Source organism: Crocodylus porosus, unplaced genomic scaffold, assembly GCF_001723895.1.
Source record: "Crocodylus porosus isolate Cpor-Errol unplaced genomic scaffold, CroPor_comp1, whole genome shotgun sequence".
NCBI lineage: Eukaryota > Metazoa > Chordata > Crocodylia > Crocodylidae > Crocodylus > Crocodylus porosus.
In genome coordinates, this window is record NW_017728925.1 from 11,015,582 (window position 1) to 11,033,099 (window position 17,518).

Consider the following 17,518-nt stretch of genomic DNA (forward strand, 5'->3'; position numbering starts at 1 on the left):
CTGCTAGAATCAGTAACCAGGACTTCTATTTCCTCAACCTCAACTTATAGCTAACAATGCTTATCTGCCTTAGAGAGGAGCTGTGAGGATGCAGTTGAGCAGCATGTGACTAAAACTCGATAGACAAGAAACTATTAATTTAATTTCCTTCCTCTAACTTTTGTTCCATCTCTATTTATCTGGCAGCCAGTCTGCTTAAATAAGCAAAATAATCATAAAAGGATGGGTAAAAGAAAAGTAATCTAACTTGTAAGTTTTTTGGGACAGAAACTATATCTGTACCTGCTTAGCACAACAGAGACCTCATCTTGTTTGGGGATTTTGAATAAAATGGCAATATAACAAAAATAACATGAATTTGCCTCTTGCCCTTTCTCTCCAGATATCTTTAAGACCAGCACTGCCACAATCCAGCCTTCTAAACTGCAGTGCATTTTACCTCTCCTCCTTCTGTTAAGCCAGTGGAATTGAGTAGCACATGTGGAATTATATCAGTCAAATTCCAATTTTATGTACTATGTCCATTACAGTGGTAATGACATTTCCAGCTTCATAAACTGTACTCCACTGAGAAGGCTGTGGAGATGCTTTAAAGAGGAGGGCATCTTCATTGCTTAGCACTCTCTTTATTCATGTTCACCAGTGCAAAGCAAGAGTATAATGCAAGTGTATAATGCTATTGAGTTAGCAGCCTTTGCACACACTTTGCACAGGTATAACTGACTCCACAAACATGTATGGTAATAGAGAATCAGACCAACCTAAGCCATGCATTGATGGATCTTAAGTAACTACCCTGTACCTTTGTTAGGGCACCTAGACAAAGGTGTATTTCTGAGGGAGGTGGGAATGGAAGAGAGGTGTCCTTATCAACCATGCATGTTTGGTGTTCACTATGGCTTGGAAGAGTGGACACCCCTTTAAACTGTGAAGGACATGAACGGAGAGAAGAAACTTGCAGCTGCCTCAGCTGTTTGCCTGTGGGCTTCATGTTGCGGAAGGATGCCTTGCTGAGGAGAAAGGCATGCCTCGTTAGGGCCAGATCCTGAACTCTTCTGTCAAGAGTGTTAATTGGAAACACAGATGTGAGAAGAAGTGAGAGCTGTCCAGGGTGCTGAAAGAAAATTGAAATCAAAGTCACAATCACAGGTGCTGAAAGGTGCCCTTGGCCAAAGGAACAGGCAGTAAAGGTCGGTGGAGGCATGGCTAGACCAGGGAATTTGGGACCTAGGGCTGTTATACACTACATACTCAAGGTACAAAGCACACAGAGACTGCAAATGTTGAGATCAGTGCAGGTAATCCATCATCCTTTGTTAGAGAATATTACAAGCACCCAAGGTCTGATCTGAAGCCTGCTGAAATCCAGGCTAATCCTCCCATTGTCTCTGATAGGTTTTGGATCTGACTCACAAGAAAGAAAAACTTAACCCTAAGGTTTGATTATCCTTTTCATGATCAAAAGTTATTTTGGTTCTATTTCCCTCGCAGCCAGTCAAGTGCCCACCTATAACTTTTTGACCAGACACACACGCCTGTATACCTCCTCTCTGTGTTGCTGTAAACACTTGTGCCAAAATCTCTGCAACTTCTCTTTTCAATAGTAATAACAATTCATATCGCTCTCCTTCTTCATACCCCTCTCATTTCCATCCCCATGGATGCTAATCCATGGGTCTCAGAGCACTTCACACAGAACATCATTATCTCATTATCTCTATTTTAAAGGCAGGGCACTAAGCCAGAGAGAGAAGAAACACCTTGCTCAAGTTCCCATAACAGGCCAATAGCAGAGTCAGGAATAAAATCCACATCTCCTGAGCTCCAGTTCAGTGCTCCATCCCCGATCCTGCTCTGTTGTATTCTCCCCGGTATAGTGAGAAACAGTATGACTCAACACACTGCCATGCTGTCCAGTACAGAACATATTGTGGAAATAAAGTAAAACTAGAAATCAGTTGCAAGCAAAAGATTCAGTAACAAAAAGTTCGATCTGAAATTCTCATAAGCTCATTCAAGTATCTCAAAACATCCCATGGGATTTTCTGCCTCTCTCTCTCTCTCTCTCTCTCTCTGTTGTTTTCTTGTTAGACCACCTAGTGACAGGCTAGGAAATGGTGGGCATGCTCCAATCACCTCTTCCTACTAGGTTCTCATCTCCTTTTTGCATTTCTTCTTCATTCTGCTTCCCTACTCCTTTTCACACACTCTCCTGTCTCCTCATACTTCCTGCTGCTTTTATCTCCCTTCTCCTCTTCTTTTCTACTGATCTTCTCTCCCTTCAGTGCCTATCCTCTTTCCCCCTCCACCTTCACTTCAGGAGAGTGAAAGAGCTCTCACTCCGGGTCTGCTGTAGCTGATAGTGATGCCACTTACTGTTGTACTGTTACTGTTGAATCTTGAACTCAAGTTATGACTATATAAGTTATGAGTATATAAAGCTGCTCTCAATTCTGCTGATGGAAAGATCTCCCGTTGAAAAAAGATGTAGTCAAAATCATTTTTTTTCCCATGGAACCTTAATTTTTGGATTAAAAAAATATCTAGGCTTTTGCCCATTTTATTTTGAAGAAAATCCAACCTGGTTATGTTGGACAAATCAAAGGCTGCCCATCCTTACTGACATATTACAGAGGAAATTGTTTCAGATGTTCTCCCCTGAGATGAATTTGTTTCTTGTGTTTGAACCATAGCCATGTCCCGCTATTGAGCTGGAATATTACTTTTGCTTTCCCTATTCTCCCAAACCATGTGAGGCCTGGGGAGTGGAGCTCTGCAGCATCCCTAAAACACCTTGCCTGGGCAGAGCAGTCAAGGGAACTGCTTTGTAGAGGACTTTAAAAAGGAGCAGCGCTCTTCCAGCCTTCTCTATGCCAGCTAGGAGATGCTGAGCACACTCCACTTCTGCAGAAGTCATCGGGGACTGAGCTCCTCCTGAAATTGAGTGGAGGAGGCTGAGGATTAGCTCTGCCCAGAGGTGAGGACCCCTGCCACAGCAGCAAATGCATTAGGCTGGAATCTTATTTAGAGGCTGAAAAGGAATAGAAAGGAGTGGGCCAAAGAAATACTCTCCACATCCACACGCCCAAAACCAGCTCAGCAGTGTTCTGCCCCTGAGCTAATCATCAGCTAGGCAACCATGATAACAACCCAGATCTTGGCACAGTATGATGACACACCAGTTCTGAAACAGAAAGCCACCCCATGCTTTCAACACTATGAAACCACACGGATATACCAGGAAGTCCCATTCTTTTTTTATCAGTTTTGCTTTTACCTCTAGCTGAGCCAAGTGTGATTCAGTCCCTGCCATGAAGCTTCTGAATGCAGCTGGGTTCTTTGCCCTGGTGCCCACAGTGGTGTTAGCGCTGGAGCCCATCACTACCTCACTTGCCATTGGAGGGGGAGCAGCTGTCATGTGGCAGCTCCTCTCCCAGGACTCCTGGCTCAAGTGTCACTTTTGGGAGTGTTGCAGTGTGAAGGACAGTCTGGATATCCCAGGTAATGGCAATGGCAAGCTATGAGGTGGGCTGAGTTGGTGGGCCCTGCTGAGTGCAGAGATGGGGGGGCACAAGAGAGGTGCAGCAGGGTACTTTTTCATGGCCACTGACCCTCTGCCAGGAAAGATCAGCATCACTGCTTGCAGGCTTGAAAACTGGCAGAGACGGTTTGGCTTAGTTTCACGATGTACTCTTGTTTGAGCTGTAGTTTCTGATGCTGCCCTCATTACTGTAGTATATGAGCTCTTTCTCATGATTCATCAAGCAGTGACTGACACCAGTCACGTGTTTCCTCTCTATCCTCTCCCAGGGTAGAAGCAAAGGGAAGGGAGTGGGTTTTTATCTGTTTTATTTTATCCATGCACACACACACCCATCTACTCATGCACCCTCACCACACACACACATGCACGTTACTGTATGTTTATACTGGAAAAGGGAAGGTCAAAGAAATGACGAAGGTGAGAAGGTCTCTGAGGCCTTCATTACTTGGGGAGCTCATTCCACAGTCTTAAACTAGCCCCTGAGGTGAGCTTTAACCTCATTTTCCCACAAGTAGCATGGGCAGCCTCTGCGTGTGGCATGTGGCAGATCAGGGATAGAGTAGGGAAAACAGTGGCAGGCAGTGTAGGGAGCAAGAAGCAGAGCAGCAGATTGGGGAGAAAGCACAGGGCAGGGACAGACAGCAGTGCAGCAGATTGGGCAAGGAAAGAAACCAGAGTGGCACTGGGGGAGGGCATATGGTTCAGCTTGTAACACACGTCACCAAAGCTGGGCCCCATCAAGTTATAGAAAGTACTCTGGTGCCAAAAAAGCAAAGCTACATGGTCTCTACCTCAGGGCTTTAGCAAATCTTATAGATACCCTCAGACTACACATGGAGCCCCTGGACAGAAAGGACTGAAAGCTTAATAAGAGAATGGGTCACATTGGTGCATCTGTCTCTCAGCTGCTGCAGCCACATGCCTCCCTCCATTCTGCTGGCTCACACTGGCAGAGAAGAGCATACAAGTGCTTCATGTCATGATACGTTCTCCATAAGGGACTTTGCCTTGCTAACAGTGACCTGGTTGATGCTGGCAGAAGCTCTTATAAAGAAGGAGTGAATTTAGGGTTGTGAGTGTGTTGCTCATCATCATGTACTTTCTTTCAGCTGGGCACCCAAACACTGAAGCACCTCAAATTTGAACTGGTCACTTGCAACAATGCAGCTGCATAATATTTGGTGCTGGAGCTGGGATCACTGCTCAAGAATTCCAGGCTTGTTATCTCATGTATTCCCCACTGGCTCATCCTGCCTCCGAGCTCTTCCTTTTCTCAGATTGTGCTTTTCTCTGAAGCAATGCATGTGGCTTTGCTGGACTCTCCCTAGAGGAAGGGGAAGTTGAGAAGCAGATCTTAGCTTGTCTGTTAGCATTACTGAAATAATTTGTAACTGGCTGGCTTTTGTAATCTTTCTGCAAATAAATGGCCTCACTCCCTGGAAATTCCCCTTCATCATATTCTTGCTGCCTGTGTCATTTGGCCTGAAATTACACATCTCTAGAAACAGAGCCTCAGCCACTGAAAACTACTGTATCTCTATTTATTTCCATGTACAACATTGTATGTGTGCTGTGGTCTGGGCTCTCAATTGCAAAGTATTTCATATTTTGCAACTAAAACTTCAGTCATGGCACCTCTCTGAAGAAGCAAAAAAGGAAGTACAAGTTGCCACAATTGCAAAGTAAGTTAGATGCCAACAAGATGGCCTAAGAAGACTCAGGAAGTGAAACAAAAATGGCCCCACAAAAATCACAGGTTCACATCACAAGCCCACATAAGAGGCAGCAGCTAGAGTGCAGTTACCGTGGGGATCTCCATGTACCTTATGCATGAGCTTGATTTCTATGAGCAGCCATCAAGGCCCTGATTCAGGGAGAGAATGGTCAATGTGAATTTCCTCCGCACTGATCATTCAGCACTAGCACAGGAAGGAAAGGACAAAGATGTGCTTACTGACAATAATCTCCCTTGCTTCCCCAGCTTTGAAAAAGGGTCTGAAATGGGAAGTCTTCGGGCAACACCTTGCCACCCATGTGGTTCTGAAAGCATTGAGTGCAAATGCCAAAGTCAAACGGCCAGCAAAACCCCTGGTGATGTCTTTTCATGGCTGGACTGGCACTGGCAAATCTTTTATCAGCAAGATCATAGCGAAGAACCTGTACCCACTGGAAGAAATCAGAAGGAGGTTTGTCCACCAGTTTGATGCAGTTCTTCATTTTCCACATGCTGAACATGTCAATCGGTACAAGGTATGTCCACTGTGACTCTGTTCTTTTAATGAGGTGGATGAGTCTCTGTGAATCTCAAATATACAGCTGATCTATATTAGAGGATTTCCATATCCATCACTGGTTGTAAATCACCTGATCTAGAAAATGAATCACATCTGGAACTAGTTTGGGCTACATAACTTGATTATATCCTTTTAGCAGTGTGCAGTTCAAAGAATCTCTAGGCCACATTTTTAGGGACACAGAACTTGTTGCGTTACATCACAGCATTGGTAGGTTTAGTTTAGTATTCCCTTTTGCAGACCTATTAAAGCTAACTCCCAATGACTAAGAAGGGTTCGTGCTTAACATTTCATGGAATCTAAATCTACCCAAGTTCCCCACATGGATGCACCATGTGGTCCGACCTTGCTTCCACTGAAACCAGTGGAAAGCCCTAATATATGACTTTAGGCTCCTATACCACTGCCATAACATTAAAAGCCCCTCCAAATTCAAGCACTAATGAAAACCCCTGTGGAAATAGATCTAGCTACCAGGTTGGTGCCCGCTCACAGGTGATACCATCCATCCCCACAGGAGCAGCTGCAGAACTGGATTCGAGGCAATGTCAGTGCCTGCCCAAGATCACTCTTCATTTTCTCTGAAATGGACCAGATGCCACATGGGCTGATTGACTCCATCCTACCATACCTCAGTCACCATGGGGAGATTGATGGTGTCTATTATGGCAAGGCCATATTCCTCTTCCTAAAGTAAGGAAATCCAGTGGACACCAAATAATTGCAGTCCTTCAGAATCAGCCAAGGAAAAGGGAAGAGCTTGTACTAGTATGCCTTCAGTACACTGCAGTTTGCTTGCGCAGGTTCAAATACATTAGTATCCATGTTCTCTTTGAATACCATGAAGGGACTACCCAGTATGTTGTAAATGAGCCTGTCTAGTCATCATATCACTCAGAACACTTGAGATCAGCCATGGCATAAGCAGAAAAAGGACTAGGCAACAACTAAAATTATCCTGAGGCTGAAGTGGCTCTCTTTTCTCAGCCTAAGCAATGAACAGCCAGATGGCTCCCAAGCCCAATGGACACATCAACTTAAGCACTGTTCAGTGAATCTATTTCTCCAGCTCCATTCATTCAATTAGCTGTCTGCAGAGGGGACTCTGTGCAAAAGTGAGGGTGGTTTTGGTGGGGATATCCAGGATACCCATATACTGAAGGTCCCCTTCATGCACAGGTTAAGGGAGCAGTATCTAGCTCATTGTGCTCTTCCTGGAAAAGGGCTCTGCTGGGAGTCATTCTAATGCTTGAGGGAATTTCTCTTCTGACAGCAATGCAGGAGGGGATACAATAACAGAGGTGGCTCTGGACTACTGGAGACAGCAGAAAGGAAGAGAAGAAATTCCCCTGAAGGACCTGCAGTCTCAGATCTCCCAGGAGATTTTCAATAACAGGAATAGTGAGTATTTTCAGAGCTGCATGGACCCTGTGGGCATCTGTAAAATGCAGGGTGCAAAGAACTAAGGTGGACCCAAAACTAAGGTGGACCTGCAAAGAACTAAGGTGGACCCAGCTACATAGTCCTACAGCAGGGTTTTCATTGTTGTTTTAGAGCACTCCATGGGAAATCTTCTGAGAAGGATAAACCAGCATCTGGTCAGGGCCTTCACATCCTTAGATGGCAGTCAGTTCAAGAGAGCAAAGCACTTGCCCAGATCTCTCTTCCTCTCTCTCCCCCTCCCAGGTGGCTTTTGGCAGAGCAAGCTGATCCAAAGGAACGTGGTGGACTATTTTATTCCGTTCCTTCCTCTGGAATATACACATGTGCGGGAGTGCGTCCGGGTGGAGCTGCGCTTTCAGGGCCACCATGAAGATGAGGACCTCATCACAGAGATTGCCTTAGCAATGGCTGACTATCCCAGCAATGAAAGACTCTACTCCAGCAAAGGCTGCAAGACAGTGGCCTCAAAGGTTAACCTGAACATCTAGAAGGTCTGAGTGCACACAAATAAAGAGGAAACGAAAGTCAGGCCCTTTCTCCATCCCTTACTAACTTCTCAAACTGAATTCTTTGGGGCAGGGAAATATTCCTTAACATATTGAGAGCTGCAAGTGAACTTCTTTTTGTAGATCAAGAAGATCCTTTTCCTACATTAGTAGATGCTGCTATATGTGAATACAAATAAAGGTGATCTATATTTTTAATTCTCTCTTTCATTTCTTGGCAAGCTGCTTCTTGGCTAATACCTTCCTCTACAGAGAGCAGCAGGAGCTGGCACAGGACAGGCAGGTGAGCTCATGGGTGGATCTAGAACTCTGAAAAGGTGGGTGTAGATGGTGAGGTGCGTCATCCCATAGAAAAACTACATACATTTTTCTCTATTTAAAAATAAAGAAGTTTTATTCATATGATAGGGGCCCGTGATAGGGGCTGTACTATTCCATTTAAAACCGAAGTAAAAACCAGTATGTTTGTAACTTATTCCAACTCAATCTGCAGGAGCATTTTTACTAGGAGCAGCTCACAGACAACAGCATTGCAGAAAAAAGACTAGCCTACCTGGTAGACCATCACGACCATCATTAATAGCTGTGGAATAAAATATTTAGAAGGGATATGGTAGTATGAAGATGGCTGAGGGAGCCATTAAGTCAGTGGACTCCCTCAGCACTGCCTGACTAGAAATGCTGCTGCTGCCAGGCAGCTGATTTTAAACTTTGGGTGAAGCAAACTCACAGAGGAGTGAAACTGCACCATTGCACCCCCCTGCATCCACCCCGGGGGGGAGGGGGAGCTCAGCCTAACATGTTGTGGAGGGTTATGATTGAGGCAAAAGGAAGAATGATCCATTAAACAGAACTGCTGAGTCTGGTATGTTTGCCCATCTTTTCCCTCACCACTAAGCGACAATTGTGTGCACTTGAGTTCAAAACCTACAATATGGAAAAAAGATTTTCTAGAGAACAAGACAGAGGAGATAAAGCCTAGTATGGTGCTCTGAAAAGCTAGGAACCTCGATAGATCGAAATCACAGCAAAAATTAGTTGGAACAGATTCCTCACAAAAGAGCTCCTAATGCTTCTCTTTAAAAATACCAGCTATGTTCTTGTATATCCGTTACTAACCACAGCCTCACACACCTAATAGTGATAAGTGATCTACTCCAAGAAAAGAGGAATCGGAAGCCATTTCACAAGCACATGCACCTCCCACCCCCAAAGTGAACTCTTTCTAACATTTTATAAAAGTCCTTTTAAGAATCCAATGAAGACCATTGTTGGGGTGGGCAGGAAGGTGGATAAAAAGCAGTCTGATACCTTCTAGAAATTAGGTTCTTTTACCCTGCAAAGCATTGGTTGCCAGTACAGTTGGACCATGTTTAACTGCAACTAAAAATACATTTACATGAGTTAAATTACATAGAGATTTCTGTCAGCATCTAGTTTTTCATAAACCAGAACATTAAGAGAACTGGGAAGAAGAGCAGGAAACAGAAGTTATGTAGTAACTAGTTAAACTAAGGGAAACATATAATCACAAAAAAATGCAGAACTGGTGCTACATGCTGCACTCGGTGCCAGTTAAAACTTGCACAAAATAAAAGCTAAGGAAACAAAACTACAAAGTAAAACTCTCTTAGTAAAGGAAAACAAATAAAAGGGCTGATTTTCCTCTCTTTCACGCTGCTTTTACAATGGTGTCAGTTTACTGATTTCAGTGGAGCTCCCTCCGAGTTGCACCAAGGCAAGATTACAGTTAATTGAAACAGAGGCTTCAAGCTGATAGCAAAGGCTTGCATGTGGCTACATGAAATGAGAATGAGCCCCAGAGCTCTTAAACAAGTGGTGGGGGAACAGGGTGCACCGCCTTGGTGCACCAGTACTTGACTCCACTTCTGAAGTCCTCATCCAGACTTCCCTGCTTGCTCAGCTGTGCTTATTACAACTCCCTTTCCTCTGGTCTTCTAGCAGCACCAACCTGTTTACCTGCACAGAGCATTACAACACATCGCCGTCATCCTTACACAGCTACGCTTGGGAAGGATGAACGGTTCCCATAAAACCTCCTGTCAGGTTGTTTTTAGTGTAGTATTTCCCTACCTGGCTGTAGAATTTAAGGTCGTTGAGCAGACATGTGTATTGACCCAATGGGTTTCTCAGTGTTTACTCTGATTCAATGGTCTGTAAAGCTTCACCTTTGACCGGTAGCAGCCCGCTGCCGCCGTTGACGTGTCCCTTTCCCAAAGGGCAAAGCAGCGTTCAGCCGGCTTCAAAGGCGGGAAAGGCGTCAGCGCTGAGATTTGAGTTCTTCGGCCTTGCGCAGTAAGACACGCCTTACCGCTGCCACCGTGACCCCACCGCCCCGGGGATAAAGGGAAGGACATATCCAACTCATCGCCGGGGAGACTGGGGCTTGGCGTGCTTCCCACTGCCACGGTCTTCCCGCCTTTTATTCGTGTATTGCATCATAACGTGATGACCTCATTCTGTAAGGTCCTTCATTGCATCATGAGGCAATGACACCATATCCACGTGCAACTGCGGTGTGGTTGTGCCGTGAGGGGGACGTTGCGATGTACCCCCGAAACTATGAGGCAAGGGCGTTGTGACAGCCAGGGAAGAGGGGCTGTTGGATGGTGACAGAGAGGCGAGGGCCAGGGTACAGCAAAGGGCCTGCGTGCCCCTCACCAAGATGGCAAGTGCGGGGCGCGAGCGGGTGTCGCGAGACTTCCCCTTTCCTCGGAATAGGAATCTACCCCCTCCCTCCGGCGCACGCACACAAGAGGGCGGCGGGCGGAAGTGCCCGCCCCGGGGGCTGCTGGGAGTTGTAGTTCGCGGTGCAGTCGGGGCACGGGCAGTCATGCCGCAGCGGCGGGAGCTGTTGGTGCTGGTGCTGGTGCTCCGGGGCGCGGCTGCGCTGGAGCCCATCAGCCTGGGCATCGCCATCGGGGCCGCCTCGGCGCTCACGGGCTACCTCTCCTACCCCCGCTTCTACTGCGGCTTCGTGGAGTGCTGCCCCCGCGACGCGGACCGGCCCAACGCCACCGGTACAGAGGCCGGGCAGCCCGGGGGCGGGGGGGGGGCTGCTTGGGACCTTCCTAGGGGAGAAGGCAGGAGAGCACAGTGGTGAGAGCAGTGGGCGAGGGGTTGACTGGGGGGTCCTGTTCCCAGTTGGCAGCTGCCTTTTGGAAAGCACCGAACTCCTGGCCTCAGGCTCCCCATCTATAAAATGGGGAGAAGGGTGCACTTCACCTGCCGTGCTTCCAGTGGGCCGGGTCGGTGTTCATAAAGAGCCTCCTGGATATAAGTGTGAAGGTATTGCTGTGGCTGGGATCTTTCTTGGAGCTGTTCCCAAGCCCCCCGTAACATTTCCTCGTGTGTTAAAGATACAAGGCAGAGAGCTGAAGACTGATGCTCTGTTCACAAACTGTTTTCTGACGTCCTTGTTCTCCTCTCAGCCCTGAAGGAGGCTCTGGATACGAAACTCTTTGGGCAACACCTTGCCAAAGAAGTGATCCTGAAGGCAGTGGTCGGGTTCAAGAACAACACCAATCCCAAGAAGCCGCTTGCTCTCTCCCTGCACGGCTGGGCAGGCACGGGGAAGAACTACGTCAGCCAGATTATTGCTGAGAACATCCACAAACAAGGACTGAAGAGCAAGTTTGTGCATCTCTTTGTATCCACACTACACTTCCCGCATGACCAGAACGTTACGCAGTACAAGGTAAAAGCAAATTCCCCTTGGTCATGGCAGTAAAAATAAAACTTTGGACCATGGGATTACTCGGGTGTCTCAAGAACTGAAATAACGCGCTCTTGTCAGTAGCCAGTGTCTCTGGGCGACATTAAATGTTCAGGCTGGTGGAAGTAGAGCGGGGTGGGCAAAATGTGGCCCAGGGGGCATTCCATCTGGCCTGCGGAGCCCCTAAAAAATTTAGAAAATTAATATTTATATGTCCTGAGCTGCCTGTCTTGCAGCCCTTGATGGCTTGCTAAAACTCAGTAAGTGGCCCTCCGCCCAAAATAATTGCCTGCTCCTGAGGTAGAAGCTAAACATGATGCCTCTTTGTGTTGCTACAGCTGAATGAAAACCAAAAGGCACTGAGTTAAGTTCCAAGAAAAGGAAAGTGAAAGGGACCTGTAATAAGAGCTGAAATTGCTTCCTCCTCCTGTTTGTCTGCTGCCCCACCTCCATTTTTATAGCATTTGCTGTTATAAAATAAATTACCCTAGTTAATGCTAAACAAGCCAATGGCCAGGGGTGGTTATTTCCAGATTTATAAAATAATTCTCTTCCCAGCAAGTTTTCATGAGAACAATCACAGATTTAAGGAACAAATGTAGGCCCATCAACTTTAACACTTAAAAATGTAATTTCCCACAGACTGGTTCTCTTTTTCTTTTAAACAAGAAGAAATATTTTCTTGTCCCATGCTTGGGTTCTTCTCCCAGCCTTTCCATTGGAGTGCTGATATTCATTTTGACCTTTTAACAGAAAGAAAATGCTGTATGGTGAACATCATCAAATAATAGGGGTGAGATTCATATTCTGGCTTCTGAATACTTGCTACATATAGCTCAAGTGATGCTTTCTTCCTTACTGATTTTCATGTATGTACATGTGTAACTTGTACACCCTCCAACCACAAGACCTGATTTTCCGCTGTACTCTTCGTTTGTGCTCCAGGACCAATTACAGAAGTGGATTCGGGGCAATGTAAGTGCCTGTGCCAGCTCTGTTTTCATATTTGATGAAATGGATAAATTGCACCCTGGCCTCATTGATGCCATCAAGCCTCTCTTAGACTACTATGACCAGATTGATGGCGTGTCTTACCGGAAGGCCATCTTCATCTTCCTTAGGTTTGTAGCCTTTTTTCAGTAACTCTAAGGTACTGCAGGAAATCCATGCTCTCCTGTGAACTTCACTGTCATGCTGAGGTGTGTCTTGGTCAGTCAGAATTACCAGCTTCAAGAGAGAGAGAGCGCCCAGGTCTTCCTGGGCCAAGAGCCCAAATCCTTCCTCACAAACAACTTATGGACATGCTTTTGTAGTTCGGATTAGGCCCTGCAGTTCACAGCACTTACTACCTTAAAGTGAGCCATGGTGGTAGTCCAGTGAGAACAGACACCCTGTTACATGAAGGATCAGAACTCAGATCCTGAGCTCAGTCCCTTATTTCCTATGCTGGGAGTGTTGCATTGGTATTGAGCTTTACTACCAGAGGGTGAAGAGACAGTTTCACAACCCTTAGATGGTTCAAGATGATTTTGTTACGACTTGGGTGGAACCAGCCTAAGTTGAAAGAATGGGAAGTCCCCGAAAGCTTCTGCATTGGTTTGAGGCTTTTTGTTGTGGCGACATGGAAAATCTTATGAAGATAAAGGTAATTCTGCTAGAGAGGGAATGTTGGTTTCCTCCAGGCTTGATCTGTTGTAAACTGTTTGTTCCTTTTATGAACAGCAACGCAGGTGGTGACCTCATTACCAAAGTGGCTTTAGACTTCTGGAGAAATGGAAAAGACAGGGAGCAGATACTCCTGAAAGACCTGGAACAAGTATTGTCTCTGGGAGTCTTCAATAATAAGAATAGTGAGTTGCTTTCCCTTGAAGGGTATGGTTTCTGCCTTTGTAAATGTAGGGAGTTATTGTTCCACATGAGGTTTTTAATGTCTGCCACTCCATCTTGCCTCTAAAGGTTGCTGGATCCCGTGATACAAGCGCTCTCATCTGGCTTCAGGAGCGGGCTTTGCCCAGCACCTGATTCCTTCACATGCTTATTGTTTAGCATTTCTCAGGGTCAGGGCCTTACAAAGCAAAGTGGCTGTTTCTCCCTAGACACAAGCTTTAAGTTTCTGGGCCCTGGGAAACATTCACAATCCATTCACCTTTTCAAACTGATCTCTTTATAACCTGGCCTAGGTTCCAAACAAAAAGCATATAGGCAGTTCCTGCCATTGCCTGAGTTGCCCACCTACCCACTTAATAGTTCAGTAAAATTGAAGATGTACAGCTTGGCTAGAAAGTATTGCAAGTCAGGCTTGAAGTGCACTGGCAGACTGCCCAAGGTTCCGACTGTTCCTACTCTATACTTGGTACTAGCTAGCGCCATTATAGTGGACAGATTTGAATCGGTGCACCTAGTGGTATAGACAGATATGTAAACTCAGTGTGTCTGGAAGCAGTGGGAGGATGTAGTCCATGAACTGGATTCACATTTCAATTCCTTAAACTCTCCTGCCCAGAAAAGTGACAGAGACATCGCTGTACAGTGCACAAAGGAGCTTCACTTATTCCCTACCTGCTGTTTCCTAGGTGGCTTGTGGCACAGCAGCCTGATCGACAAAAACCTCATTGATTACTTTGTCCCGTTCCTGCCTTTGGAGTACAGACATGTGAAGATGTGCATCAGGGCAGAAATCCAGTCCCGTGGCAATGCAATTGATGAGGAAGTTGTTAAGAAAGTGGCTGATGAGATGACCTTCTTCCCGAAAGGAGAGAAAATCTACTCGGATAAAGGCTGTAAGACAGTGCAGGCCAAACTGGATTTTTACTGAAACATCAAAGGAAAGGGACCAATGAACTTGATGCCCCTTTGCCTCTCCAAAGCACTTTTTAGAGGTTTTTTGCAATTTGTTTTTGCACTAAACACTTTTTAACAATTGGAGGCATGTGGGAGGACTTCTAGATGATAACCATGCAGATCTCTTTTTATTTAAAGCTGCAGTGCTCCTGCCTACACTGACAGGTATTTGGGAGTTGCCTTTTCTGATATGCTCAAAGATTTCTAGAGACTAGCATATGTTGTTGCATATGACCTTCCCTGCATTATATTTCAAGAGATTAAATTCTTACCTGGTCATCTCTTTCCCCCAACTCTCTCTAATGTAGAAGTCCTTCTAGGTACCTTATAATCTTTGTCTAGTCTGTGAAGTGCTTGGTTCCTAGTGAAATCAGAAAAATGTTTTAGCCCTAACTTCAGCAAGAGTCAAAGTGCCTGTAGCCCATGCCAGGGTAAATTCCTTGATACTCTGCTAGTCCAAAGGCTGCTCTGCTAGGAGGACTCCTTGCAGTATGCAAGGGGCTGGTCATTTTGTGCTTCATGGGGAGGGAGGTCATTTTCTCTCCAGAATTTCTGACACAAGTGTTGTCTCTTGCTATGGCAATGTTGGAGTCATGGTGAGCTCAGGGAGATCTGTTACTGGGTGGTGGGAAAGGGAAGAAATGAGTCATTTGTCTGTCTGTATCCAAAAAAATTCCCTTCATATTTAGTCTGAATGTAAAGAAAGGAGCTCTTCCTAGGAGATTTTTTCCTTGGTGGCCAACAGGGGATTGAGTCTTTTAATAGGGGGAACTGTTCCAAAGGATTTGACTGTTACAGCATCTCAGGCCAATAACTCTCTTTTGGTAGGAAAATTCATAAACACTTGACTGTTACAACCGGTCAGGTCAGATTCTGTTCATGTAAACTGCAAAGCCATAGCCATTGTTTGAATTAAACCCACATGATGCAGCTATGGGAAGACAACACCTCTTCCCCCCTGCTTGAAGGTTACTTCATAGTAGAAATTATTTTTAAGAGCATATTTTTATACTGTTTTGTACTTTGTACTTCTAGTGCTTACACTTCAGTGATAAAGTTCATTTCTATAGAATCATGGGGGAAGAGAGGATGGGACATATGGTCAAAGAGCAGTCTTCCCACACGGTGTTGTATTTTTTTAAGTAGGTTTTTTTTGTTACCATTAATTTTCTAAGCAAGAGGCTGTATGCCATGGTCAGCTTGAAACATCTTGTCTGCAGAGGCAAGGTGAAATGGAAAGCTGAGGGTAAGAAGCTGGAAGAGGATTACCTTTCAGCTACCTAGTAAGGGTGGCATTTAAGTCCTTTGTTAAGTTAGATGTGATAGTAAACTTCTTTCTTCTCCCACACCACACACACAGACCAGTGCTGCGATGTGAGATTGAAATGCCTCTGTGTCAATGGACAGGACATACTTGCCATTGGGAGAACTCTTTGTAGCTTGGTTACAATACAATGGAGACTTATGCGAGGGAGTGGATTATTATATAGCTGCTGAATTAACTTCCTCCTCATATAATGGATCCATACGTTTAAGAACAAGCATGTACAATATCTTAATGTCCCAGTACTGGCTGCCTTTAATACAAAATAACCAGCCAAAGAGCTTAAATGTCCAGGTTAACCTCTTGACACTAAATTACGCTTTATGCCATTTGTTATGATAGGACACTGTTTACTCTGGTGCAACTAGCTAAAACGAACTGTAGCTTTTAACCTTGGGACATTGGACTGTTGCTTTTGATGTGTAATGTTTTGCCTGCAGCAGTAACTGTTCCTTATTTGGATGTTCCTGAATAATGTTCCAGATGCTTCATCTCCTGCAGATGTCTTTGAATGTAAAAGTACTTGTGCAATTCTACAAATGCCAGCGTCATCAGAACATCATGATGCAATAAATCTTTTATCCCTCTTTTTAGTTGGTATTGATTTTTAAACGGTACTTCCAAGCAACTGAAAGTTATTTTACAGCTACTTATACTTCAGTATCTTCTGTTCCGTCTCCTTGTTGTGCTGAACTGCCATTTTTATTAGAAAGTATGATGGAGCTGCCCATTCTTGATATAATGTGTTCAAGGGGCAGACTTTCAAACAGCACTTCAGTGAACCTGTTCTCAGATGGAACAAGTTGTAGGAACAAACACCTGTGACACCGATTGGATTCCTTCCCATGCTGCCTCCTGAGAAGTCCTTCACGGTGGAAGAGAAAATCCTGACACAACCTCTCTTTCACCAGGTTTGATGACAGATATCCAAGATGGTTGCAATGCTGGGCTTTGCTAACTTAAATGCACAACAGTTTCTATGCAGTAATACCAGGCATTGCCCCCCTCCATGCATATAGAACAGCTGAACATTGCTTTGGTGGGGTGGATGGTTACATGTGAAGAGGTGAGAACAAATTGAAGAACTTTCAGAACAGCAGAACTGGTCTGTGATGTACCAGCAGTGAGCTGCAGTTTAACTGCTTCTATACTGAAAAGGGTGGGGGGGAATGGAGTGTCTCCTAACAGCTGGTATAAACTTGTTCATGCTGCCTCCTTTGTCCTACTACTGCCTCACTTTTTCCCTTCACCAATGTCAGGAAGAAAAGTAACAGGCCTCTGTGTTACAGCCTCACTTACGACCATTTCTTAATTTTTTGTGGTGTTAAGGTAAGTATACTTTCAAGGTGTAGCCCTCTGCACACATGCATTTGGACACAGCCAAGACCTAGCGTTTAAAACTGCATCTCATGTCAACAGTGGGGCTTGTCCACACTAGTGCAAATATAGCTACAGGCTGCTATAGACTGAGCACTTTACAATACAAGTGTCTCTGTACATGAAAAGCACTGCTCTTTCAAATATATCCTAAATTCAATCGGAGTGCTTTCACACACACAAATCCTGTATAGGAAGCTGGGCAGGAGCCAATCAAAGTTATCTCAAGGGAGAACATCAGAAATTAGTTCACTAGTTTAGATACGCCTCCCCATCAGTCCAAGCAAACAAATGCAGGGTGCAAAGATGACTCACCACAGTTTGTTACAGCCACAGAGAAACAGCAGCCAAAGCTGTGTTCCGGACAGTTCCTATAGTTTGTTCTAGCCAGCCTGAGCTAGAATTTCAGAAACTCTGCATTATACAAAATATGCCAGGGTAAGAGGAAAAAGC

At 45.1% G+C, this 17,518-nt stretch overlaps 2 protein-coding genes across 2 annotated transcripts; both read left to right on the forward strand.

Annotated features, from left to right (window-relative positions):
* The first annotated feature begins 3,167 nt into the window (after window positions 1–3,167).
* LOC109313935 (torsin-1A-like) lies at window positions 3,168–7,985 on the forward strand. The gene is made up of 5 exons (XM_019540776.1): window positions 3,168–3,501; window positions 5,526–5,794; window positions 6,356–6,531; window positions 7,112–7,239; window positions 7,525–7,985. The coding sequence occupies exons 1-5, from the start codon at window positions 3,312–3,314 to the stop codon at window positions 7,767–7,769; spliced, it is 1,008 nt and encodes a 335-aa protein (XP_019396321.1). The 5' UTR covers window positions 3,168–3,311; the 3' UTR covers window positions 7,770–7,985.
* Window positions 7,986–10,604: 2,619 nt separating this feature from the next.
* Window positions 10,605–16,278, forward strand: LOC109313933 (torsin-1B-like). The gene is made up of 5 exons (XM_019540774.1): window positions 10,605–10,828; window positions 11,240–11,505; window positions 12,469–12,644; window positions 13,246–13,373; window positions 14,097–16,278. The coding sequence occupies exons 1-5, from the start codon at window positions 10,642–10,644 to the stop codon at window positions 14,336–14,338; spliced, it is 999 nt and encodes a 332-aa protein (XP_019396319.1). The 5' UTR covers window positions 10,605–10,641; the 3' UTR covers window positions 14,339–16,278.
* Window positions 16,279–17,518: the final 1,240 nt, after the last annotated feature.